We start from the raw sequence: 27,113 nt of genomic DNA, 5'->3' as shown, positions 1-27,113 counted from the left end.
GTAATACAGCACTAATTACAAGGTTAAAGGAAAAATCTATCAGTGATTCCATCAGACCTTGTGTTTTTGGACTATTTGCTCCACACAAACTCAGATTACAATTTCTTCACTAAATAGTTGCTTAAAAATAAACATTGGTGGTTCATACTCAACTCAGTAGGGAGTTAAGCTATGGTTTCCAAGAGTAATATGCCAGCATTTTTAGGCTAAAAAAAAGTAGACTAATTTTTTTTTTTTTTCTGAAAATGAAGCAGTAGCTGCTAGGAAAGGCAAGAGAGAATTGTATTCCTTTTACAAATCTTTCATAATTATGACTAGTCCTGGACAAAGTTACTCTCAAGTGCCAGGCTCACTATCATAGAACTCATATTTTGTAAGACATGCCTTCTTTCATCATCATCTTGTTCAGAAGAATGGAATAGTGTGAGATTAACTGAGGTTAGAGTTAGAAGACTCTTAGGAATACCACCATTTCAAGACAATGGATGTATTTCAAGAGTACACACAGACCACAGTTCAAGCAAACAAAACTTGTATGTACAATGTGAAAATTTATACTTAAATTTTAAGCATGTTAGCTTAGACTTATACAGTAGACTTATACAGCTTTTTATTTTCCAATTTTTCCTTGTCTAGAACAAAAACCAAACATTAATGAAAAGCTGCCCAACCCAGCTATGCATACACTAAAATGAATGTTTCTGTAACATTTTGTCTTTTTGGTAACAATAAACTTTTACTTTCAGAAAGTCATCCTGAAAGCAAATCTGTGGTGAGGTAACCACATTAGTGTAACAGAAGAGTTCTCTGCAAAACAGTAGAGTGGATTTCTCCATGTCCTTCACTGGAAACTTGGCATCCACAGGTATGGGATCATGGCCTGAATGAGTCAGACATGGATAAGACTCCTGTTTGGTAGAATGACATCATCCATACTTCTAAGTCCTTCAGAAAAATGTCAGAACTAAAATTAAATTTAAATTATGTATTATGTTACAAAGCCTTTCTTGAAGAGGAAGTATACCTCCATGGCACTTAAGTTTCAAAAAATCCACTTGAAATTGTATAAAATTTGCTACTCATGTTCACTTCTGTTTGTTTTTGAGGTACAGAAAACTCCAAAGCATGACTTGTATGAGGTGAAAAAAGAAAGAAAAAAACACAAACATTTTATATGAACACTCAAAAGTACAAAATGTGTTCGATTTTTAATGCAAAACTGTCAAAAAAACTGCAATTAAAGGAAAAAACCCATGTATTTAAAAAGTTGCAAGTTACTGGAGAGTTTCTATGAGAACAAATGAAGGTTACATTGAGAGTACATTACTTGTCATGAATTATTCACTGAGAGTTAAACAAGGCACACTAAGAAAGGAGTTTTCTCACCAGGCGTGAGCTGCCAGAGGATTGGTTGCTCATTTAAACTGGTCAGCTAGGCTCCTGCTAGAGACAGCTCTGATAGACACTTGCTGAGGTAGTCTGTTTCCATGATTCAGACATCTATTTTAAGACAGACAGAACTGCTCCTCTCAGCTGTCTAGCTACCCTTCTGTGGACTATGGCTTTCTCCCTATTTTATGTTAGAAACCTAGGTTTTGGGCAATTCAAGATGTACTTAATAAATTCTGTGGTACCAGGATAAAAACCTAAACGTTTATATAACATGGGGATTGCAGATTTTTGTCTCACGACTCTCTTACTTGTAGCAGTTGAACTGAATGTAGATAGGATTAAATTTTTTTCCTTTTATAGAAATATAAACTTTGCATATTTTCATATTTGGCCTCACATCGTATTTGGATTTTGTGAGAGATGAACAATGCCAGGACACCACTGCCCTAATCCATATTTAATGTAGTCAAAGAAAAAAAAAAAAAAGCTGCACTTCTGACCTCTCCCCTCCTTCCTTCCCAGGGGAGGAAAAGCAAAGTGACCAAAAGGAATATCCCTGTATATAGTACAGCAGTTATGCCCACCACTAAAAACTCACGTAAGACCTACTTCTTCTGAATATTCAGGCATCTGGAGGGACAGATACAGTATGTTCCGATATTCATTTATTCTAAATTTCTTCTCAGTTTAGGACTAATTTGTTAGAGCTAGCTGAATTCTTTATTCCATATTTATATGTTTGAATTTCCCCTTATTAAACAATGTACCAGGCACAAGAAAACTATGTTGCACTATAAATCCCAAAGAGACTCTTAGCAACACTGGCTGTAAATACCACTAGAGATGACAGTGGCCAGAAACTTCATGGTCTTGTGGAAATTTAAATTGCCTAAATTGGATGAAAGCATTTCAGTATTGCCAGTGCATTACCATGGACAATGTGCATCTTTCCTCTTTACTCTTCTATGAGAAAGAGATGCTTTGTCTGTCATCAAACATATCATAGCTTAGCCTATTATACGGACATACACAGAGGAATACATAAGTATATAGACCTCAACTTACTTCCTGTTAGGAGAGTAATTCTGAGACCAGTACAGTTTCACTTCATACCTTGCTAGTGTTTTACATATGGTAACCTTCTAATATAGCAAATCAGTCTATTATTTTCTCTTGATGGTCTCCTTCAGTATTTGATTAGCAAAACTATCTCTGTTTTTAACATTGGATTCAATCCAGCTAACTTCCTTCTAGATATTTGCTGCTATGTTAAATGTAGAAAGAGAGAATCTCTGGCTGTAATAAGACAAAAGACACCAAATCTTCCTCTTTCTTTATTTAGGGTGTTATTTTTTTATTAAATGGTGTTCATCAACTTTACAACATTTATCCTTAAAGATAAAGAAAAAATCATAGAAACATAGAATAGCTTGGGTTAGAAGGGATCTTAAATATCACCTACTTCCAACCCTTCTACTATTGCCAGGGGCATCTCCCACTGGACCAGTCTACTCAGAGCCCCATCAAACCTGGCCATGAACAAAACCAGGAAAAAGGCATTCAAAACTGCTCTGAGCAACCTGTACCAGTGCATCACTATGATATGAATAAATTTCTTCCTAGTATCTAATCTAACTCTCTCCTATTTTTAATATTAAAAGCATTCACCCTTGTTCTATCACTATCTGTCCCTGTAAAAAGTTATCTGTTCTATCACTATCTGTGCCTCTTTTTCTTTTCTTTTTTTTTTTTTTTTTTTTTTTTTTTAATCACTTTAACTATTAGAAGGCTGAAATATGGTCTTCCTGGAGCCTTCTCCTCTCCAGGTTTAATAACCCCAACACTCTCAGCTTCTCTTCACAAAAAAAGGAACTCCAGCCTGCTCATTATCTCTGTAGTCTCCTCTCGACTTGCTCCAACAGGTTCTTCACGTGCTGTGACCCCAGAGCTGATGCAGCCCTGCAGGTGGAGTCTCACCAGAGCAGAGCAGAGGGGCAGAATCCCTCCCCCTTCTCTACTGGCCACACTGCCTTGGATGTAACCTAGGAAACATTTGGCTCTCTGGGCTGCAAGGGTACATTGCTGGGTCATGTCCAGGTTTTCAGCCATGAAAACCTCCAAGTCTTTCTTGGCAGGGCTGCTCTCCATAAGTCCTGTACTCACATCTGGGACTGCTCTGACTGTGGTGTAGCACTTGGACTTTTTAACATCCTTAGCTTCTCATGGTCTCAGTTCTCAAGGTTATCCTGGTGACTCTGGATGGCACCCCATTTTTCTGTAGTGTCACCCGCACTGCTCAGCACCTCTCACTGCAAATGTACTGAGGGTGCACTCAGTCCCACTGCCTCGGACACAGATAAAGATACTGAAGAGCATCAGTCTCAAGACAGCCCTGAGGGACGCCATGCATCACTGGCCTCTATGTGGACATAGAGCCATTGACTGCAACTCTCTGGCTGCATTCATCTCACCCTTTTCCTTAGTTTACCCTTAAAATCCTACTCCAAATCTGCAGCTTGGAGTTTATGATTCCATGTGAAACTGTGTTTAAAGCTTTCAGAAGCTCAGGCAGACTACACAAGTTGGTCTTCCTTCTTTGACCATCACAGTTACTCAATCACAGGTGGGCACAGAGATTGGTCAGGCTCTTTTTGAGCTTAGTAAAACCACGGCTATCTTGGTTCATTTCCTTGTCTTATATATATCCAAACATTGCTTCCATGTGAATCTATTCCATGAATATAAAGAAATCTAAACTGTATCACAACTTAATTTATGCAGCATGTCTAATGCAGACGTGTTCACTGTTGGTTAAGACCATATGGGCTGTATTTCAGTGTTTGCATAAAACATACAAATACCAGAGTCGGCCCATTTTAACTACTGTGAGCATTTCACTTGTAATTTTGAAGGATGGTTTGTTTGCTTTCTTTTTTTTACATGTCTAAAGGTGGGTTAAAAAATAAAACAGGCTGGGGTGAAAAGACACTTCAGATTTTTTTTTAATTATCACCTGAGATTACCTATGAAAATACTGGGAAAAAAAAATCTATGATTTCTCTATGTGAAAGCTTACATGAAGATTAATTCCTAGAAAATTTTGGAAAATTCTATTATACAAATATTGCAACAGTGAAATTTTTTTCTTTTATAATTCACTATAGTAAAAATTCACAAAAAGGTCTTGTAATTTATATTGCAAACATTGCTAAAGCCAACTACTGACATTATATGTTGGCTGTAATATTGGCTGTACGCTGACATTAAATGTTGGTGGTATATTCTTTTAATTTACATGCTTATATGCACATACTTCATAACTTATAATTTAATTTGAACTAGCATTTAAAATACACTGGAAGGTTTACAAATCACAGCAAGATGCACATTACTGTCTCTGGAATATGAAGTTACAAAATGTTGGAATTTATTTTTGCTGTTTAAGCAATTTTGTATGTTAAATAAAGTCAGTCTTGCAAAGTCAATCCAGCTGATCATCATCCAAATAAAGTGACATTTAAGAAGAGAGAAACTGGCAGGGAATTTTTTCCGTTCTGTTTCTATCCATTGTGTTCTATTTCTTTGGACAAGAACACAACTAAATTATTCACTTTTGCCTTTTACAACTTAAAAAAAGTTTTGGCATCTAAAACGTTTCTCAGGATCACATTTGTGCAAAGAGAAGGATGAGTTACTAAGTTTCTTTGCTTAAAAAGTTCTTGATCTAATATATATTGCTCTGACTGCAGGAGAAAAACTAGGATTTCTTCAATGTTTATTTTAAACTGTATGTACAGTGCTGATAAATTTAATAATGCTATGAATATTTGGAGCTTAGTTATCCCATCTCTTTTCTCTAAAGTCTTCCAAACAGCACATTGGAAGTTCTTTTGTTTTCCTTCCAGCATAGCAGCTTTGCCCTCAAGCACTCTGTTGCTTACTTTCTTTATGGCCCTTGGCCAGATGGTTCAAAAAAGTCTTAATTTTAGAGAAAGCTCTGTGCAGAGATCTTTATTCTGAAAAAGCTTATACAGAACCACTTATAGCAACCACTAATTCTGGCAATATTCTTTATTAGAGGCATCTAAGGAAAATAACGACTCAAAAACTTTTCTAATAATTAATAAATTTTCAACTACCTAGAGCAATAAAAAAGTATTATTTTAACTCAAGAAACTTAGAAAACCCCATTTCAATACAATGGCTACTTGAATTATGATCGCATTTCTCAGCTTTGTACTTCATGCAAAGGTCCATGTCCTCTTGTCTGAGGATAAGCATGGGTTTTTTATTTATGCAGACCCTCTGCATACCCAGTCCCAGCAAACTAAGCACTAGGAGTTGTGGCTGAGTTGCCTGACACAGACATTTGCCAAACTGCACATTACTGGAGGCTCAGAGGTCTCAGGGAAGAGGCTGAGCTTTCAGGAATGCAATGTGCCTTCAGATCTACTCAGCCACGACCTTGGTAGGGATGAATTTCTGAAATATAGGTCAGTAGATATTTGTAACAAGTATCAGTTCTTGACTTCTAAAATAGTGCAGATGTTGGAGAAGGATTGGTTTTGTTTACAAAAGAAATCTAGATAAGTCCTGTCCTTCTAAGATCTGAATGAAGGTTTTCAAATATGTAGATACTGACAATTAAACCTGTAGTGCCAAAATAAGTCAGAGTTCAAATACGTTAATGTTCTAAGTTTTTAATCAAAGAAAGACATTTATACTGATGTCAGATTTTCAGAAAAAGATATCTCTCAAGAAATGATTTGACAGTGCTAGAATAAAACAAACCCACAGGAAAACAAAACAAAAGAGCAGCCAAGAAGAAAGAGATGCTGAAAAGGGAACAAATAACATATCTGTGGAAAGCAAAAAGAGAGAAACAGAGTCTATAGAATAGAAAGTGACGAGTGGGATTGTAAGGAAAATATATGCTTGAAAATAACAATGACTCTGTGGTTCTATTAATTTTAGTGTCCAACAGAATGACAACTTTCAATTCCCTGTCTTGCCCTTTGCATGTCACATTGAGGGATGAGATACAACAAAACTCCTCTTGTTTTTGAGCTTCCTCCATTGCTTCAGAAAGATAATTCTAGGTTGCAGAACTTGTCTATTTTGATTCACATGGTTTCTATGATGATGGCCAGTGCAGGGGATAAAGTATACTTCAGTAATGACAATCCAAGGATTTTAATAAAAGAAAAAACAAACAAACAAACAAACAAACAAACAAACAAAAAACCAAAAACAAAACAAAACAAAAAAAACAGCTATTGAGGTAGTTTTGGAGATGTATTGCATTCTCAATAGATGAAAACATTCTACATTAAAAATTTCATTTTTGTGGCTGAGACTTTTGCGTTTAAGCTCTGTCAAGTCTTTATGGATTGATTTTGCCTTGATTTTTAGAGAAAGACATTTTAAATAGGTCTCATTCTACTCTGTAAACCCCTTATGGCTAAGGGGTTTAAAGACCATTAGAGAACAAAAAAAATGCATTGGAGCTTAAGAATATTATGAGTAATTTCCCTGATAAAAAGTTCTTTTCAACTCTTATCAACAAATAAAATCTTAATGAAGAAAAGTCATTGAACATCAGAATAGTTAAATAATTTTTCTAAACAATCTTTAGGCCTCTCCTATAATACAGTCTTCCTTTCATCATTTATATATCCTGTGTATGGTGTAATTTTAGGTTGAACATGAAACTTACTTAATGTTTTGTCTCTTGCAGTATGTAATAAAATAAATAACTTAAATTTTTCTCTCCTGTAGAGATTTAGTCACAGATATATGGAACTGAAAGAACTTCAATAATTCCAGTATGTGCTGCAGACATGAATCTCTGGTTTAAATATGAATATGCATGATCGTGCCACATTCAAAGTTATCCCACTTCATCTCTTTTAGGGAGGCCCTTTTGATAAGGCAGAGCAGCAATAGCATGAGAGAACGTGTTGCTCTTCTCTTAGTAGGCATATCAGTGAAAAAAGTAATAATTTTTCCCTAAAGTGGAAAACATGACACATATTGCAAAAACAGTAGTACTAACACCATCACTGTTACACAAAAAGTAATGTTAAAATTATAATTTCCAATAATACTTGACTAGCATTCCTTCAATTTAGACTTCAGACCTCACTTCTGCCCTTATGGTTTGTCATCTTGCTCATGTCTGAAATCAGTCTGAGATTTCTTTCACACTCAGCTGATGGGCCAGTATTCCTGAACATCTGAGCCTTGCTACAGTAAATATGACTATTAAGTACACAAAGTGGTATTTAACTGCTCAGTATATTTAGTTGACATGATGGATTTTAGGTGCACACACTGATTTTTATTTTTACTGTGCTACAATTGATTTACAAATTGAAGTTGATGATTGCTAATAATACTTTCCTGCCTCATTTTGCATTATAACTTCAGCAAATAGTAACTCTAGCTACTCAGTAAACTGATGGCTTATTTACACCATTAGAGAAAAAAGAAAGAACAGCAATAATATATCATGATACTTTTTTTTAAAGTCAGTTTGAAGAAGACTAAGATAGAAGCCTCACCAAACAAACATGCTTTATGTTTAAAAAAACAAAACGTATAACTAGCAAGAACAAAATATAAAATAAATAATAAACCAAATGCATCTGCAGCTTTTGTAACTAGGTTTCTATTTGAATGAATAGCTGGAGAACCTCTTCATATCTCAGGACTGTTTTATTATTCTGTTTTCCACTGTTTCTTCTCTCTCTTAATATATAAAAGTTAGAAATGCAACTATATTGGACTATCTATGTCAAGTATCCAGTTGAATTTTGTGCTAAATGATTCCCTAAATCTTTTGCAGTTCATGCATTCATTTTCTTGGTTTTAATCAACTTGGATTATTCATTCTGATATGTCACTTTCCTGACAATCACCTCAGCAAGATAGGTTCAGTTCAGTTAACTTTGTTTCTTACGGCTCTTAGAAAACATTTTTCCTTGTAAATTTACAAGTGTAAGTATAAAAAGCTGGCGTACCTCAGATTTTTTTTCCCTGACCAGTATTTTATATTTTTTTACTATTTTATATAGTAAAAAATCTCACAAAACATGTGAATATCAAAGTTGAAATAGATGCCAAATGAAATAGATGCCAAAGAGCCAATCCTGAAATTATTTTTCCTGTACTTCTGTCTAACACACCAGTGGACCCTAACTACAGTATGTTGCAAAACATTCTTCATGAATTTGAGTGCATACTAAATTATAGGTAAAATGTACATTGTTTCTATAGTGCATGTGGCTTCTGTTTAATACACTCAGGAATATTCAACACTGATCAAATCTTAGAGCTGCGCTGTACTGCCTATTTTAACTAGCCCTCAAAATTTTGTTTTTGAGGGGAAAAATGCAAGTTTTATTTTGAACTAAAAATGGAAAAGAACAACAACAAAAACTCTTTACTTCCTTATTAGCACACACTAACCCTTTGTACCATTTCAAAATGATTGAAGATTAAATGCAAGATTTCAAGGTGATGTTTTACACAAACAAAATTTTACAGCATTGACTAATTCACTTTACAACACAGCTGAAGAAGTAGTGGCTTACTGTCTATAACTCCAAAGCATGAAGACCTCCAAACCCATGTGGAGGAGGAATGTTTTTTTGGTCTTGTGAGCTGCTATTCTAGGAAATTTCAGTGCCTGCTGGCCACTTGGGTGGCCTGGATAGTACAGCAAATAAATTTATAAATTAAATTTCCAGTAGCATTGTTTAAATGGTATTTCCTTCCTTAAAATTTTCTTTAGAGAATGTTTACATTTTTGTCATATTTTTGTTATATTAAGAGGCATCAACAGGTGCCTTGAAAATCTTGAATATTTGTCAACAAGAATCACAAATAAATTTTTTTTAGTGATACTAAATTCACTATGGGAGAGCAGGCTCCAAAATAAATGAATGCCTCTCCAATTACAATGGCTGTGAGAGATATAGAATGGAGAAAAAATTATGTAAAATTTTATTCATACACTTTGAGGCTGGAAACAGGAGATTTATGTGTGCAAGCACCACTGGCCTGCCATGTTTGTCGATGCTAAGGGTTTGCCATAAAATTTTGCTTTGAAAATGGTAATGAAGCTTTTCTCATTACAGGCATCTGCATCCTGGTTTTACTGGGTAGTGGCAACCTGGGCTGGCTCTGACCTATGCCTGGCCATTACACATATTGCTAGTTATTTCTTAGATAAATACTTATAATCAGTTAATTTATATTACTGGAAGGGCATGCATATCATGTTCTCTTGAACTTGGTAAGGTGTAACCATGAAGGTAACTCATCAGGGTAGATTGTTACTTCTAGGAACTCCTGTCTTTAAGGAGCTCCAAGTATTGTTTTGCTATAAACAGACATTACAGATCAGAAGGGTCTAGGCAGCTGGAAAACAATTTCAGCCCTTCAAAACAGAGAAATGAAAAAAATTGAGATGGAGCAGTGTGATGTAGTTTTTGCTACAGAGTAAATGACATTAATGTCATACCCTGTCTCTTTCATTGCAGACTATTGCCCCCTTAACATTTTTATTTCTCCTTTCCACTTTTTGCTTTATAGTATCCTGTCATGTTGCCAAATAAAAATATCAAATCTATAGAAGTTAATTCTATGACTCTCCTGAATTTTCTGTAGTTAACCATTTAGTGATGCAAGAAAGAGAAAGAAGGTAACTAAATCAGGCAATTCATTAGCCAGAAATAAATTCCCAAAACATGGCAGAAAATCTACAGTGACTTTAATTAAAATGAATAGAATAACAACTACAATTTAAAAAATACTTAGTTTATACATAAAAATATTAAATACAGAAGAACTAAACATGTAAAAATTAAAAAGAAGAAAAAATACCATTCGTTAGGGATGTAGAATTGCAATGTCTTTCTAACATTGCCTTCATACTTTACTTTATTAGAAGATACAATATAAATGAAAAAATAATACTGCTGCCCAAATTTAGGATAAGCACTGTGGGACTTCAAGTGCAGATGTCCAAGAACACTTTATATTGTTACCACAGAGTTTTACATTACTTTACATTATCACCATAACTTCTAAAGCAGATATTTTGAAGTGACTTTGTAAACCCGAAGGTCTGCCATAAACACACTCATGTCTTACTGAAACAATATGTACTGGAAGCAGTTTTATCCTTTTATAGTAACTGAGTGTATGACATTTAACGGTGAATTAAATGTTCCAGGATCAAATAAATATATTGTACCAAAAGAAAATGTTATCTAAACCATTTAGAAGAATCTTGTGAGAAAATATTTACAATGAATTACTAATATAATCCATCAATTATTCTTTATCAAAGTCAAGAACCTGGTGAACTGCAGATCAATTAGATAGCCCTACACTGCAATAAATAATTTTCACTGCATTCTCTGACTGCTTTTATCCTCCTTCATTTAAACTCACATTAGCTACTGTAAACCATAATCAGAAAAACATATTAATTAAAAATAAATGGTCCAAATTATAAAAATATCTTCTTGGTCAAAGACCAGTTGCTTCTTTGAAAGGATGAAGAGAGTACAAATCCAGCAAATCTTTTTCTTAGTGGAAAGCGCAAGCACAGCTTTTCCAGGACTGCCTGCTCCTTTCCCTACTTCCTAAAACAGTTGCATTAGACAGCTGGGAAATCTGCATCTTGGAAGAATGTCAGGGAAGAGGAAGCTGGTGACTTTTTCATGACATTAATCCGGGTGAATTCCTTATACTGCTGCCTAACAGTTCTCTACTTTGAACCCAGAAGAAAAAGAAGAGCACTACAATGGCCACTCTGGGTTACACATCCACTCTGTGTAGTGAAAACTAGAATTTTAGATAGCTAAATATTTGAAGATGTGGCTGTCAAAGTCACACTATTTTGCCTTGCTGCCCTCTGAAATGATAGTTCCAGTCTCACAGACTGAATATTTTCTTTAAAGCTTCTAGAGTCCAGATTTTAGATGAAAATCTCAACTGCATCTTAAGAAAGCTCCTGGCTTCTCTGGTTTTGATAAACTCTTTAAGATTTAGATAAGGAAAAAAAGAAAGGCTTTTTACACAAACTCTTATGATTCTCCAATATAATAACTAAAAAACAGTTGGAGTTGACTGTACTGTAATATATGCAAGCAGAAAACAATATATCTGTGTAGAAAACTGTGATCAATCTATTTTATTGCAGTAGAAAGGCTGAAACTCTTCTTGGTTTGAATGCTACTGTGGACCACCTGAGCCCTGAAGAGTATTTTGGCACCTCATATTCCATTCCAGAGAGCAGGAGTGGCTAGTGTTACTGACATGGCCCTGTCACAGAATCACAGAATTAACTAGGTTGAAAAGACCTTGGAGATTATTAAGTCCAGTGTAAAACCTAAAACCACCTTGTCAAAAAAACCATGGCACTGAGTGCCATATCCAGTCTTTTTACTCACCTTCAGGGATGGTGATTCCATCACTTCCCTGGGCAGCTCATTCCAATGCCTCTCAACCACTCTTTCTGTCAATAATTTTTTTCCTAATGTCTAGCCTGAAATTTTTATGGCACAGCTTAAGACTGTGTCCTCTGTCCTGTTTCTGGTCCCCTGGGAGAAGAGTCTGACCACCACCTGGCTACAGCCTCCTTGCCATGTCACACCATCTAGTCACAGTTCACCAGATTAAAAGCTTTCTGGGTTGTTTTATTCACTCTGCAGATTCAACCATAGAAAAATCAGGGCCCCCACATAGTGCTCACTTAAATCAGAGTACTATGTTATCACTTTTTGATAACATTAAACTACCTAAAAAAGAGGTTTTAAATCAGATTTTTACAAAAATATATAATTTGTGACTTTCAGCATTTATAAGTCGGTCATGTCATTGTATAATTAGATGTTTAACAGACAATATCTAATATGTATTACTACATACTATTATATTTATATTTAAATATTACATGAATTTTTGGGTTCATATACAGTGCATTTGGTAATACAGACTGAAAATTTTGTACAGTATAAATAAAAATTTATATTTTAATTGTGGTCTAATAGGGGTAGCCAAGCATGAGGAACTGTGACAGCAAAACTTAAATCTTTTGTATATCACAGACACATCTGTTGTTCTGTATTTTAAGATGAAATTTTGTCAGTATCATGAAACAGATTTTTAATGGCATAACACCACATTTTGTTATTAGCCCCACCTATAAATTAATATAGCACCTGTTTAAAATAATTCTATTCTTATCTGTAAACAATAAGCCCTATTTTGGCATTAATGTTCGCTTGTATTTGTATTGTATAACCACTCTATCTAGAATTCCTTTTGTCTCCTATGACAGCAAGCAGAGTTTATTGTAAAACAGAACTACATGTATTTTTATGCCAAAATGAGATAAGCCTCAAATATGTCATGTTCCAAGTTCCAAATAACACTTTACTCTGTCATGTGGGAGAGAGCTTAAACAAAGACTGTGGCCAAGAGGAGACGTGGAACAAACACCATTTGCCACTTACATGCTCACTAAGACTGCACAACTACCTTATTAAGGGAATCATCTGGATGCCAGGATATATGCTAAGAAATTACATTCCCTTTATATCTCTTTTTGTCTCCTTTTTTCCCCCTCGTTCTTCTCCCTTCTATTTGAAACAGAAACATTTATTCACAAATCAACATTTTCTTTCAGGAGGTTCATAGATTAACCACATATATTAGACTAATGTAAATTTCTTCCTGATTCTCAGGTGCCAATGGCACTTCTCTTGAGGAGCCCATCTCTTCTAGATATGGCATGGCAAGCTCATGTTTTTCTTATATGAGGTTTAAAAGAAATTTAATTTTCTCCTTTGCCACCGGTAGAAACCTAACTCAGTGGACTTTACTTCCACTGCTTTCGTGATAAAACCTAGTTTCCAAATTATAAATTTTCTGATTTTTCAGTCCCTGGTTCAATAGAGGGCAAATTATGTTGAAACACTTGACTTAGCCTCCAGTTCATTATATAAATCAGATGAGCTTTGTTGCTTAAAATAACTGGTTTTTCTGAGTTTCCAGTTTAATGTTTGCATGACCATATTTACATTTTCTTTTTATGTCACGAGGAAGAGTAAGAACTAAAGAAAAATGATGCAATTGGTAAAGAAGTAAAGAAAATTATGGTACCTAGAATCTTAAGTACATGTCACACAATTGGGAAAACCAAGAAAATCTAAGACTACTTCCACACCTATTAGTACCTATGAAGGTAAAAAATGCAACTGTTTCACAGTGCCACATGAAGCTTGTGCCTTACACCAGAGCTGTCTGAGCAGCCGACTCTGCTCCATCTGCAATGACCACCTCCCTGCAGCTGCTAATTGAGTTGGATTCACAGGGTAACTCATAGCATCTATCAAAGTAATGCATATGTAGCTTCAGCTGGAGTTATAAATTTATTTATTTTGTATATTTCTCCCTTTGCTTCACCTACATCTGTCATAACAAGAAAAAAAGTGAGGCCTCCCATCCTCCACCTGACGAAAATTATTTCCCCTTTAAACAGTTTTGGCTTTTTTTTTCAAATTCAGGTTTCTGTACTAGCTAAAGAACTTCAGTTAGTGTTGACTAGAGTTTATCTGATCCTGGTGTTTGTTCAACTGTGTCATTTACTTTTACAGCTGCAACAGAAATTTGTATCAAAGCCTGTGAAAGCTTAGTGTCTGAAGAGCCAAGTATTGACTGGAAATGTTGCAAAGATAAAACAAATAAAGGAAAATCAAGTTCATGTGGACAAACAATAAAGTAAGTGCTTTATTCAGCTTCTTCCTGGAAAACTTCTGATCGTTTGTACACTTCAGTGTAGGAAACAGCCACACATGTGTATTTGTATGTGTGCAGACTGTTTATCTAGCACACATGTATATAATGATCAAGGGTATGGGTATGTTGATGGGAAACATCTGTCTCCTCCTACTGCTAAAAGCTCCTATCTTCAGCTGCATGCATTATGACATATTTCCTGAAGGACTTCCTAGCCTTCTAACAAGTCAGAAATCCTGAAGAAACACTATAAAAAAAGAAAACCTGAATAACAATTTATGTTTCCTTATCTGAAAATAAAAATGTTCTTCTCATAGAAAACGATGTAATACTATTTACTACAAGGTTGGGTGTTTTTTTTATTTTCAAAAATGCAAAATTTCTAATAAGACTGAAATTCTACCTACTGAAATGATCCTTGTTGTCTTACACAATACAGTATCCTTGTAAACTTCTCTGAGAAAAGAGGATTGGAAGTGATGAACTAAAAAGTACACAGTAATGGAAGTTAGACTATCCAACTGGATTAAGAACACAATATCTACCCTGGTCAGTGCAGACACCAGCAGGAATGGGAGGTTACCACTTAGAATCACTTAATCAGCAAGTCTGTTAATCTACATCAGAAATGAGATACAGGTGAATAATGTAAGTTTCATAATGGATTTTTTTTCCTTGGGAATAGTAATATTATGATTCTAGATCTCTTGTCCTCATCAGAAGCTCTGTGTTTGCTTCTAGTCATCCTGCATTAGAAAGAGCATTGAGATAGGAGGAGGTGTTAAGAGATTGGCAACATGAATGACAGACAAAATTTTTCCATGTAAATGATTAGTTAGAAAGCTGATGAAAAAGAGTGACCTACAAATATATAAAAGAACAAATCATTGGGTCACAATACTTCTACTATTGGGGAAGTTCGACAACAGGATGAATAAAATCTTGTACATTGCATAGGGTTTATCTGTGGAAGTGACTGTGGAAGAGTCAAAAAATACTGCAAAAGAAAATTTCAGCAATTTTTATTTTTTATTTTATAATAATCAACATTTACTCTGAATAAGTAAAATAAATTTTCTAGGCTAAGTAATACACACAGTAAAGAGAGTTCTGGTATACACATACACAGGAACCACTGAAGATGTTGAGGAGATTATCCCTCAATGAAGATTATACTGTAACCACCAAGTTTCTCACTATTCCCATTCAAATATTTGCTCATGACTGCTGGCAGAGACCAAGAGATGGATTAGTTTGCATGGACCACCCATATGCTGAAATATAACTGCCCCTACTGCTAAGGGCACCACACTAGTGTTTGTGGCAGACCCCTCTAGGTGTCAGAAGCCTTATTTTTCACTCTTATTTTCATTCATTGCCCCATGAAGAAAGGTCCTTTAGACCATTAAATTACCTTTCAGCATATTAAAGAAGTTTTTTTCAATTGATACTCACAAATTCCTCTCATAGAGACAACTGAAACACAAAATGACCTGGAGATTATTAGGTTTCTAGGTCACAGAAATCAATTTGATTTACAAATTCCAATAGGAAATGTCAGTTTTCCATTAAAAAAACAAACAAAACCAAAACAACTATTCAGATCCACAATGGAAAAAAGCAAATTCTAGAATGCCATTAAATAAACATTGATATGTTACCCTTGTACTACTTTTCTTATTTAACAAAGTATCTAGAAATTAATTACAACATTTGGACATGGTACATGCTGAACTCGTGTCAGCTTGTTCCTGATGTATTCAGTATCAGATTGAATGATAGGTCTATTTATAGTGCTCCGAGAATTTGTGATACATCAGGGAATTACAAGCCAGATACTTCTGACATTTACATAAATATTCATGGACATCTACAATTTGTAAATCAAACTGAGTGTTTTCTGGCATTTATGGTTAGTGCAATCTTTTTATGCATCCCAAGAGATGCTAGTGTCTGGGCTTAGCTCCATCTTGAAGGCTGGCTTTGTGTGGGGATGTTTTAGCCACAAACAGCAAAGACCAGCCATTTATTTACTGTAAACTGTAGCAACACTAGTCGTCATACTTTACCTCACTCTCCATGAAGGAATGTTTCCTGTGGTTATTAACAGAAGATCTGAATTTGGCTGTTAGAACATACTTAAGCATAAATTTGAAAAAATTTGTTAATAAAATACCTTTGATATACTTCTGTTTTCTGTTTATTTCACAGTAATTAAGTCACTTTCAAAGCTGTAGCAAGGGCCACAAAATCCCACTGAATAAGCACTCAGGTAACACTAATTGGAAGCATCAAAAAGAAACACTGACAGATTCAACCTGTCCCACAGTGATAGATTCACTTAACCTATCTGTAGATGATCAACTATATAAAAAAAAAAAAATTAATCAAAAGCTGAAACTTATGAACATGTTACTTCTCTGCAGGTTTTTCTTGCTTTTTGGGACCTAAGGACTGGAGCTTAACTTTCTGAGCTGTTAAGAAATGGTATTGAGATTATATTTATTCACTATCAGGGACTGTGTAGGCAGTTTGACAAGGAGGTAAGACTGCAGCAACACAGAGTTACGTGTGATTCACTTGCACCTGCTCTCCCACTGCTACTTAATGTGACTTGCAATATGCCTTGCTATTTTGCCACTTTTCCCAAGACTTCAAGTCAACATTTACGAATGTCTGAATTGGATAGGTGATATTCGGCCACATAAATTCATCTAAAATAAGTCTGAGTGAGGTTCAAAACATCTCTTTGGTGGTGACATGGCATTCTATGAATTACAGAATATAAACAGCTAAATGTGAAATCAAATGTGTGATTCATCATGATCACTAGAAAAGTTCACACTTATGCATTCAAATATTTTATTCCCCAGAAAATGTTAAATGGCTGATCAAATAGAACCAAGATATTTCCAGTGAGCTGGGACTGTAATGCCTAATAAATAAATAATAAACTTTAATCTGGTTTTGATTTCCATTTCATCATCAAGCTTGTAATATACCAAAAGGTTCTAATATTACACTTTTCACTAAGACAGCTTTGACATAATTCAGAAATCCCCTTAGAGAAGGAATTCCTGAAAACTGCTGTTTAAGAGAGATATACCACTTTCCAGCCCAGTTTCCAAGAGTTTAGTGGCTTCGACTACAATTATCTGGCAGGAGGGAATCTGCCTTCTTATGTACTAATGCTGTGAGCAGCTGGCTGCAGAAGTGCTGTTGGCAGTAGCTTCAGCCACATGACTGTTCCTCTAGTCCAGGGAACTATGCCAAATGGCAGCCAAAGAAGAAAAACAGAAAGAAAGCAGAACAAAAGAAAATCACAACACCCATCAAAGAACCTCCTTTCTTTTCCAGATGAAGGTATAAATGTCATGATTACTGTTTCAGGAATTGTATCTCCACAGCTAACTGAATGAAGATGTAGTTCTGACAATGTAATAATTTAGCAAACTTACTAATAATTTGATTATTAAATTTAATGCATATTATTGATTGTGCTGTTTCTCCATAACACCATTTACTTTGGAGCTTACCATCTCTACAAAACTGTCTCCACAGAAAGGTTTTACTCAGCAGATAGTCACTGTACTTTTCACAACTGATGAAACAACTCACATATGGTGGAAAAAGAAGACTTAATGACCAGCCAAGCAAATCCTGATGCCTCTGGAGAATCTTCTAAGTGGTCCTGGGGTCCTGAGGACCTGTCTCTAGGTCAGTTGGAGGTGTGTTTTTATCTAGCTGGACAGAATGTCATGTATCACATTCTTATTTATACATTTCAGTAATGTGCAATTTTGATAGGTGCCTTAATTCTTTATCCATATGTGACAGGATTTAGGGATCATAAACAAAGCTTCTAAAGCTTCTATCTCTATTAATTTTTCAGAGGTTTCATGAGGCTCAAAAGTGTAACTGTGCTGTTATTAGAATATAGTTTTTATCATCACATCTAGTGCTATTTTCCTGAGAAATCTAAAAGCAGCAGGAAAACTGTATCTTCATTTGCATTTCAGTAAGGGAGGTGTGCTCCAATCAGAGAGACTCAAGGCTTAAAATGAAAGAAAAAAAGGGGAGGGGAAAAAGAAGGAAAAGGGGTGAACTAATCTGTGTGTTATGGAAATAAAAATAAAGATGTACACTTTTTTTTGTATTGGAGTATAAGAATGTTCATTTTCCTGAGAATTGAGTGGGTATGCATCTTTACAAAACTAGATAACCCTCCTTCAGCCTGCAAGAAGTTGAGAAAATTGTGAAAGGTTTTGGTGGTCTCCTGAGTCTCCTCTCTGTAAAGGACTGACTCCTGGCCTTGGCTCTATGTCTAATTCTGTGTATATTTGTATTTCTAGCATAGAGTCAATAATAAGTGTATCTACCAGATCTTTTAGTGTACTTTGTTTTCGTTCAGTTCAATTTACTGAAGTTTTAAGACATGGGTTATTTGATGGGACAGGTGGAGTAAGAGCTCTAATTGACTGCATTACATTCCAGCTCTTCTTAGAAAAATTGCAATGTTTCAAGGTATATTTTTCCCCTAACCTGAATATCCTGTTACCTTTTGAAAGCACTTCCTGATGCGCAAAGAAACTCAATTCACTATTTTGCTATAAGTTAACATTCTAAATTGCCTGTAAGGGATATCAAAGTATCACAGAATCTCTCAGAGATTAAGTATATAAATTAAAACAAGATGGTCTATTTAATCAATAGATGATTACGAGTATTTCACAAAATAAACCTTCTGTTTTTTCTCAAAATGTAAGAAAAGAAAATTTTAAATTATGGCAAACTTCACAATATAAATGAGTTACTGAACAATGTTCACCATGGAATGCATAGACAGCACTATCAGATACATAGTTTTAGAAACCAAAGTCCTCAACATCAAATGGTTGAGTACTGTGAGCAGAACTGTCAGTTGATATAAACAAGGTTATTAAATTACATAGGCACTGAGTACCGTAAAATTTTGTAGTAGATTTCTAAATATAACTTACAGTGTGAATGGAGCCATGGCAGTGACACGGCAATATATATATACATATATTAAGGATTTTTATTTCTCCTCTTAGAGACTTACAGTTAAATGAAACAGCATAGCAAAGCATATGGCTCAAATTTAGTAATACAACTATGACCTTTTTTTTAATTATCTTCAACCTCATCCTAGTTCTTAAAATCTCCTAAAAAACAAATATGTAACACTCAAGGGTAACACAAAATTTATTCACACCTCTGGACTTTTAACAAAGATTCCTTGCAGGTTTTTTTAGTTTAATTAACAACTTTTAAGAATATTTTCAATTTGCTATATTGAAAAATTAGAAAAAGTGAAATATGTACATAACAATGAAAATAATCAGACCCTATATTAACATGTTACATGAAACATGTTTGTTTTTATCTTTAAAGCAATTAGATAGATAGATAGAAAGAAATAGAAATAGATATAGATATATTGATATAAATGTGTAAAAGAAACATAGGCAGCTTATTTTAAGCAAAAAAATCCCCTACAATAAGATTTCTTAAGGGAATTTCAAATGAACTCTATGATCTAATTTTGAGCAGATTCTAATACCTTTAACTGTTATTCTTTTTGTCATAAACCTAGCCCCCTGTGTATGAACAGACTAACTTTTACAAAAGAAAATACTGAGAGAAATTGGACAGCAGCTAGCAAGTTCTTTTTAACAATATATATACAGTGTTTGCTATTAGTAATATTACATAAAGCATTTATACTCTGAGGCATTTTGTATTGTACATGTGTGCAAAGAATTTTGAATGTTGTATTGATTATTTTTTTTTTATTATGATATGTAGTAAGTTTTTCAATTAAGTATATACAAATGCAAGGATTGTAAGAGTTTCTATTTGAAAATATACATTAATCTGTAAGGAAGGAATCTGTAATACATGTAAGGAAGTTGAAGAGAAAATATTGGTTCAATTACCAAAAGTAATGTTACAAATAATGGAAATCAAGCATTGTTATTGATATTTTAAAGAGTAGTTTAGGAAAAAATACAATCTGTGTGTTTTTCTCAATTGCTAAACTTACTTTCAAAAATGTTTCATATAAAAATTAACAAATATGATTGTCTGGCAAAAGCCTCACACTTTAAATATCAATTCAGGTTTGGTATTCTATATCAGTGTGTCATATTTTTAATTAAATATGCTAACTTATAATAAGTACCAAGAATACTTAATATTTTCATAAGAACCCTGACATAAACATTAATCTAACTTTTCCCCCAACTTGGTATGCCAAAAATATTCAAAGTTATCATTTACTTGAAAAGTGCAGTTTCATACACTTCCATGATAACTTGTTCACAGTATTTTTCTCATACAGAAACAAAACCTTTTTTCCTGATATATCATGTTCACGCAAAACCTTTACAAGCTCAAGAGAATCACAATTAATACAAGCCATTTCCATTTTTTTATATACTGTAATGCTCTAAAGAATAAAAAGATCCACAGTTGCAACTATTACTACTGTCAATTGCACTGTAAGCCACCAGAAGAGATACCTGTAGGACTTCAAAAAGCGAAATCTCATCTTATTTCTTGGAGATGGACGAGGCATATAGGCTCCAATAGGATCCCACAGAAAGGCCATGGGAAAAGCTAATTCTAAAACTGTCTAAGAAGTGTATCCCTGAGGGAACACAGGACAGTAGTGCTGGAAGTGCCCCACACTAATCATGAAACGCTCGTAACTGTGTAAGGGTACGTCCTTTTCCTATGGTATGCTCTGGCAGAGATGTGGCTGGCTGAGAGCACAGGCTAAAGGGATAACTGGGATTTCCTGCTGCGTGAGGCTTGCCCTTTGCATAAACATCTCCTATATTCAGGGCTCTTATCGCATTATTCAAGTGAGAACTCTTATGGTAAACCCTTAGATAGTTACAGCAGCCACTAAAGTACACAGAACTGTGGAGCTAAGGGAGACCAGAAATAGCCAATGCTCTGATTATTCACTGCTGCCCAGACAAAACCCCTCAAATTCTTAATAGTCTGTTCAAAGTATTTTTAATATGGGTTCTACTTGAACAGCCCAATCCAACTGACATCAGGCAATTAAGAGTACGGAGAGGAAAAAAAGCCAAATGAACAACCTCCTCGCTCCCCCAGTTAAAATCTGCTGCATCACTCAACGTGTGCCCCCAGTGCAGCAAGAAGCTAGGAAACATGGAGCAAAACTGCTGCTGGAAACACAATCGCAAAGCCCTCAATTGCCTCTTTGTTTAATTCTTAACTCTTTTCAAGTGTGTCTTCCATCCTCACAGTTTCTTAAGAGAATCAATTTATAACATTAAGCAGCTTTCCTGAGAGGGTCTAATGATCTACAAGAGATTAGCCGCTCTAAGAAAGTAAGTCCCAGGCTGGTAGATAATTTTCAGGCCTCTTTGCAGCTTTTCTCAATGACATTACTCCTGCGTTGTATTACCACCAGTGATGTTGAGAATTGGACTCTGCTCCCTCCTACCTGAGGTCATTGCAGTTCAGTGTCTTTTTATTGTTTGTTTGGCTGGCTAGGTTTGCACTTATTTTTGTTTTATTATTTATTTTTTATTCAAACCTTAACTCTCAAATACAATTTTTCAGGCTACCTTAAGTAGTGCTAAAAGCAAGTGGCTCTCACCCTAGCTATGATCTCTCAACACTGGTAGGCAGAGTATTTTCCCCTTCCAGTGATCTTGAAACAAAATAAATTCAGATATTTTTATTCATAAGAAATGTGAACAAGAAGAAACTGAGTATTCACCCAGAGCAAGGTTAAAGATAAAAATTTAGAATTGCTCAGGACTTTACCAGAAAAGTTCAGAGACTTAGAAAAATTAATTTCTAGGAATAAATTACAACTATCCATCAATTATCTTTTTATTTTTATGGTAAAGTGTACTATGAGTAAGTACTCATAAGAAATATTATAAATATAACTGTCTATATTGTTCTCCTTGGAGGAACCATTTTTCTCTTTACACTGACAAATGTGCTACAGCATCAACTGACAATATTTCACATCATAAGTTTTCAATATGTGGGATTCATAGGTGAAAGCCTTAAGGTCAAAAGTAATTTTTTGTTTGAGCAGTTATAAGTATTGACTATATAATTGAATCAAAATAATGTAGCAACTAATTTTCAAAGGAATATAATTGAAATCATTCCCACAGTGGTTAGTAAGGTGCCTTCTGAGTATCATAAACTATAGTCTTCTTAATATCATTATATCATTAGCATCTGACTGATTGAGTTACTTTAAGCATGCCTGAATAATACTGAATGTGAGCTTTGATAAAATAGATATTTCGCTTCTGGCAAATAAAGCCAGGGTAGGCTGCATTTTTATAATTTTATCCTAAGTATCTTAATATTGCCAGTTTTTTTTCCTTTTCACATTCTATTTCTAAAAAAGATTTTGTACAACACATTAACACAGCAGCAACATTTGCCTTTTTCTTTCTTTTAATAAAGAAAACTGAACCAAATAACCTGAACACACTTATTGTCAGTTCTCTTTCCTCCTTGGTGGCTTTCCTGCACTGTGGCACTAAATCTTCTAATGAAGGCAACCACGATAAGGTCACAGAAATAAGCCTCTTATGAGATTAGTAAAGACTAAATTTATACCTTGATATCAAAACCACTTATTGTCACTGTGTAGTGGCATGCAGTAAACCACTGTACCAAAACATGTCACAGTGCTTACAGAAATTCAAAGAAATTAAGAAGAAAATAAGTCTGTAATACACCTTGATTTTTACAGAGAGGTTGCTAGACTCATCCAGCCATTTCCTATTTCTTTCAGACCAAAACAAAACATTTCTAGAAACACTCAAATAACATAAAATGATTTGACATTAAGTTGCTGCTTTTTATAAGTGCGTTTTTTTTTTTTTTAAAAATAGCTCATGAGTGTGAGTAAACAAACTCATAATTTTATAGAAAAGAGGTATAATCAGTCATTGTATTTAATGATAATCCATACCTCTTATAGAAATGAATACTGTAACAAAAAATTGTGGTGCCATATCTTTGATATTTTGTGCAGTTTTGTGATTGCAAATTCTGTTCTACATTTTTTGACAGATAGTGGGACATCAGACCCCACACTCCTAGTTGCTTAATGGTACCCATGTAGTATGCTATGATAACTTCAGGTTTACAGGGTCCACAAAAGGTGAATTTTAGAAACATTTTCACTATTCTCCCATATGATGTCAACTACTACTTTATATAGAAAATTTTGTATCGATAAATAGCAAAATAATATTTAGCATAATTACGATTTTTAAACTTAAAGTAACAATGAGCACATAAACCCACAAGAAATTAGAGTTAATTTTGGTCAGTTGAAGTCTGGTAAGTGTAAAACCTCCTGTAAGTAACTAGGTCTGACCATAAGCATAAATACCCTCACAGACGTGGTATACTTTCCTGCTTTGACAGATGATGTAGTGCTAGATGTAGGAAGAAGAAGAAAAAAAACACTATGGGGATACTTTTAAGCTGAGGGCTTTCCTGCATTCTCCCTTTCTGGCTCCTGCACAGTCATGATCCCTCTCTGGGCAGCCTTCCCAAAGCCTGTATCCCCTGTGTGGTTCTATTGTATTCAGTATTATACCTTGAAAAAAGGATCCTAGAGTTCCTATTGTGACAATGTGAGTTGGGATCTACTGGTCAAACTAAAGGAAAAGAAGGAACTGCATAAAAAGATGAAGCTAGGATGGGTGACACAGGAAGAGTATAGAGAAGGACAATTATTTAGGATGGCAAAGCTGGAGCTGAACTTGGCAAGGAACACAAAGAACACCAAGAAGAGCTCCTATGGGTATGTTAACCAGAAAAGGAAGGTTAAAGAAAGAGTAATGGCCTCTGTTGAACAAGGCTGTAAAACTGGTAACAAGGATGAGGAAAACGCTGAGCTACTCAACAATATTTTTGCCTTGGGTTTCAGTGATAGCTTCTCTTCCCACACTTCTCAAGTGGATGGAATAGGATGGGGACTGGGGGGGCAAAGTCTTTCCCACTGTAAGATCAGATTGGTGACCACCTGAAGAACCTGAATGTACATAAGTCAATGGACCTGGTGAGATGCATTCCAGAGTCCTGAGGGAAAGGGCAACTGTGTGTGCCAAGCTGCTCTCTATGATGTTTGAAAAGTCATGGCAGTCCAGTGAAGGTCCAGGAGACTGGAAAAGGAGAAATATTATGCCCATCTTTTAAAAGGGTAGAAAGGAGGTCTCTGGAGGCATCAATCTGTCAGCCAGCACAGGAAGGACTTGGACCTGTTGGAGCAAGTCCAGAGGAGGTCACAAGGATTATAAGAGAGATGGGTGAATCTCCTGTGAGGAAAGACTGAGATAATTGTCTTTGCTCAGCTTGGAAAAGAGAAAGCTTTGGGGTGACCTTACATTACCCGAAGGGAGCTGCAAGGAGTACAAGAGCCTGAAGTGACAGGACAAGAGGGGATGGTTTCAAACTGAAAGAGAGTAGGTTTGGATTAGGTATTAGGAGGAAGTTCTTTGCTGGAAGGGCTGTGCAGCAGTGGAACTGGTTGCACAGAGAAGCTGTGGATGCCACATCCCTGGAAGTGTCCAAAGGCAGACTGGATGGAGCTCTCACTAACCTGGTCTAGTGGAAGATGTCCCTGGCCATGGTAGGGAGGTCAGAACTAGATGATATTTAAAGTCCCTTCTAAGTCAAATAATTCTATGTTTCCATGGTTCTATGATATAAACTGTGTTATGTTGTTTAAAAAAATCTTATTTATCGACAACTGGAAACATGGAAAGAATTCAAACTGAGGTCATTACAACAGGCAGGATGGTTTACACTAGCATACAGCATTTTACAGATGCTTCTCTCAGAGTTATTCCTTCTGTTTTCAAACACTGTGTTATGGTTTTGTCAGACACCTCCAAACAAAATGCCACTGAATTTTCTATAGCTAGAATCAAATATTTACCCAACATTTCAAAGATATATCTTGCACAATTCAAATTATACGTAATTTAATAATCGTAAATTTTGTTATGGACTAGATATTTTCCCAGCTTTTTAACTTTCTGTCTTATTATCAAAACAAATTAAACACAACCTCCAATACAAGAATTATGAGGGAACAATTTGAATATAAGGTAAAATTACATTCTAATTTTGCTGAATAGAATGATGTGTCTTTATTTTCACATACAGATACCTGAATAAAACTTTATGCTGGAAAGCTAAAAATATGTAAGGCCTAGAATTAAATGAAATTATTTTCTATATTTTATTTAAGTTTTGGACAACTTCAAGCTTAATTTTAAAAAGTTATTCTAACTTCCATTTTTCACATTATTCTTTTATTCAGAATATTATAATTCATAACATAGATATTTTCTTCCATAAAAAAAATTTGAAGTATTCCTTTTTCACCTGAAAAAAGGTCACCCTATACAAAAAAGCCCTACCCAAATCTGACTGAATTGTAAATGGAAAACCTGAACTTTCAACCCTCTCAAAAGGCAAGCAGATTTTCTTCAGTCTTTCATTTTTTCCACCACCTTGATCTATTTTAACACCTCAGAAAGTCTGAACATATATTATTTTTATATCAGTTTGGCTCTATTAAAGTGTACAATGCAAAATAAATCACAAGTTATTTCATTTGGGATGATATATAAAGAAAAAGGCATGCTGTCTCCACATTTTGTTTTGTAGATTTAAATAATCTGCCCAAGACTAGTATCTCTTTGCACTGCAAATGCTTTCCTATTATTATTATTTCTCATCCTATCTTAGATTTAGTGCTTAATCCTGCAGTTTGCATCAAATATGCACACACAAGCATGTACTTACTTACTTACTTTTGTAATTAGGAAATATATATTAATTCTGATCATAAAATATCTGTATTTTGCTTTTTCAGTAACTTTTATAGTAATGTATTTTTTGCTAGCGCTAGTTTAACAGATACAACCTGATTTGAAATGCATGTTATAAAGGGTTTTGTCTCATCAATCATAACTATTTGTGGCCTCTCATATATTTATTGTGTGGAAATTATTATAAATAGCATTTATTATTGTAAATATTGTGTGTAAATATTGTAAGTTACTAATTTAAAGAGAGAGGAAGTTTGATGTTCTTGTCATTGTCACCAGAGTAATTTGATGAAGCTGTCACTCAGAAAGCAAAGTGACTGTGTCTGTGCTGTAAGCAAATCACATGAATAGATAAGTGTATGAAGGATTAAAAAAAGTGTGAAATTCTTTCCTACAGATTAAAGTACTAATACTGGAGAGCAAGAAGAGAGATGTCAGAAATATACCAGCCTAAGCAGATAGCTCTCCATTAGTCATGCATACAGACACTACTTACTATAGGTGACAGATATCATCAAGAAGGGAATATCAGAATGAAAACCATTATTTAAATAACTTATTTCTGAGACCTGAGCTCAGAAATAAGTTATTTAAATAATGAAAGTGTTAAGACATGCAGCAATGTTAAGACTATTGAAATATGTCTGGCAGAGTTTTTATGAAATTTGCACCAATTTTTACTGAGCAAGGTTTTTGTCTGAGGGTCTCTGACAACCCCTGCAGTCTGTGTAAACATGTTATCCTTGGTTATCTATGGACATTATACAAGCAGTGAGCACTGATCTTCAGCTTATAGAGTTATAAATGATAGAATTCTGTATAAAACATGCTTGAAAGTATTTTTTCATGGTAGCCAGATTAAACATTTTATAGAAATGTTGTAATTTTTAGTAATTTTCCAAGAAATTTAATTTTATTTATTAAATCTATATTTACAAAAAAATGTTTTGCATAAGTAATGTGTGTTTGAGTATTTGCTTTTTAAGTCACTGCTGAAATCAAAGCTTTTCTACT

At 34.8% G+C, this 27,113-nt stretch overlaps 1 protein-coding gene across 5 annotated transcripts in view; it reads right to left on the bottom strand.

Moving 5' to 3' along the window:
• PDE4D (phosphodiesterase 4D) overlaps nt 1–27,113 on the bottom strand; it is a 348,860-nt gene that overhangs the window by 135,045 nt on the left and 186,702 nt on the right. Inside the window, exon 1 of one of the 5 annotated variants that reach the window (XM_021534339.3) lies at nt 20,754–21,332. The exons of the other annotated variants lie outside the window; for them this stretch is intronic. Coding sequence (XP_021390014.1) covers nt 20,754–20,842 — 89 coding nt within the window. The 5' untranslated portion in view covers nt 20,843–21,332. Of the gene's footprint in view, nt 1–20,753; nt 21,333–27,113 lie in introns of those variants that run through there. 5 annotated transcript variants of the gene reach the window in all.

Source organism: Lonchura striata, chromosome Z (genome assembly GCF_046129695.1).
Source record: "Lonchura striata isolate bLonStr1 chromosome Z, bLonStr1.mat, whole genome shotgun sequence".
Taxonomy (NCBI): domain Eukaryota; kingdom Metazoa; phylum Chordata; class Aves; order Passeriformes; family Estrildidae; genus Lonchura; species Lonchura striata.
Note: the sequence above shows the minus strand (reverse complement) of the source record. Positions and strands in the feature narration are given on the sequence as shown.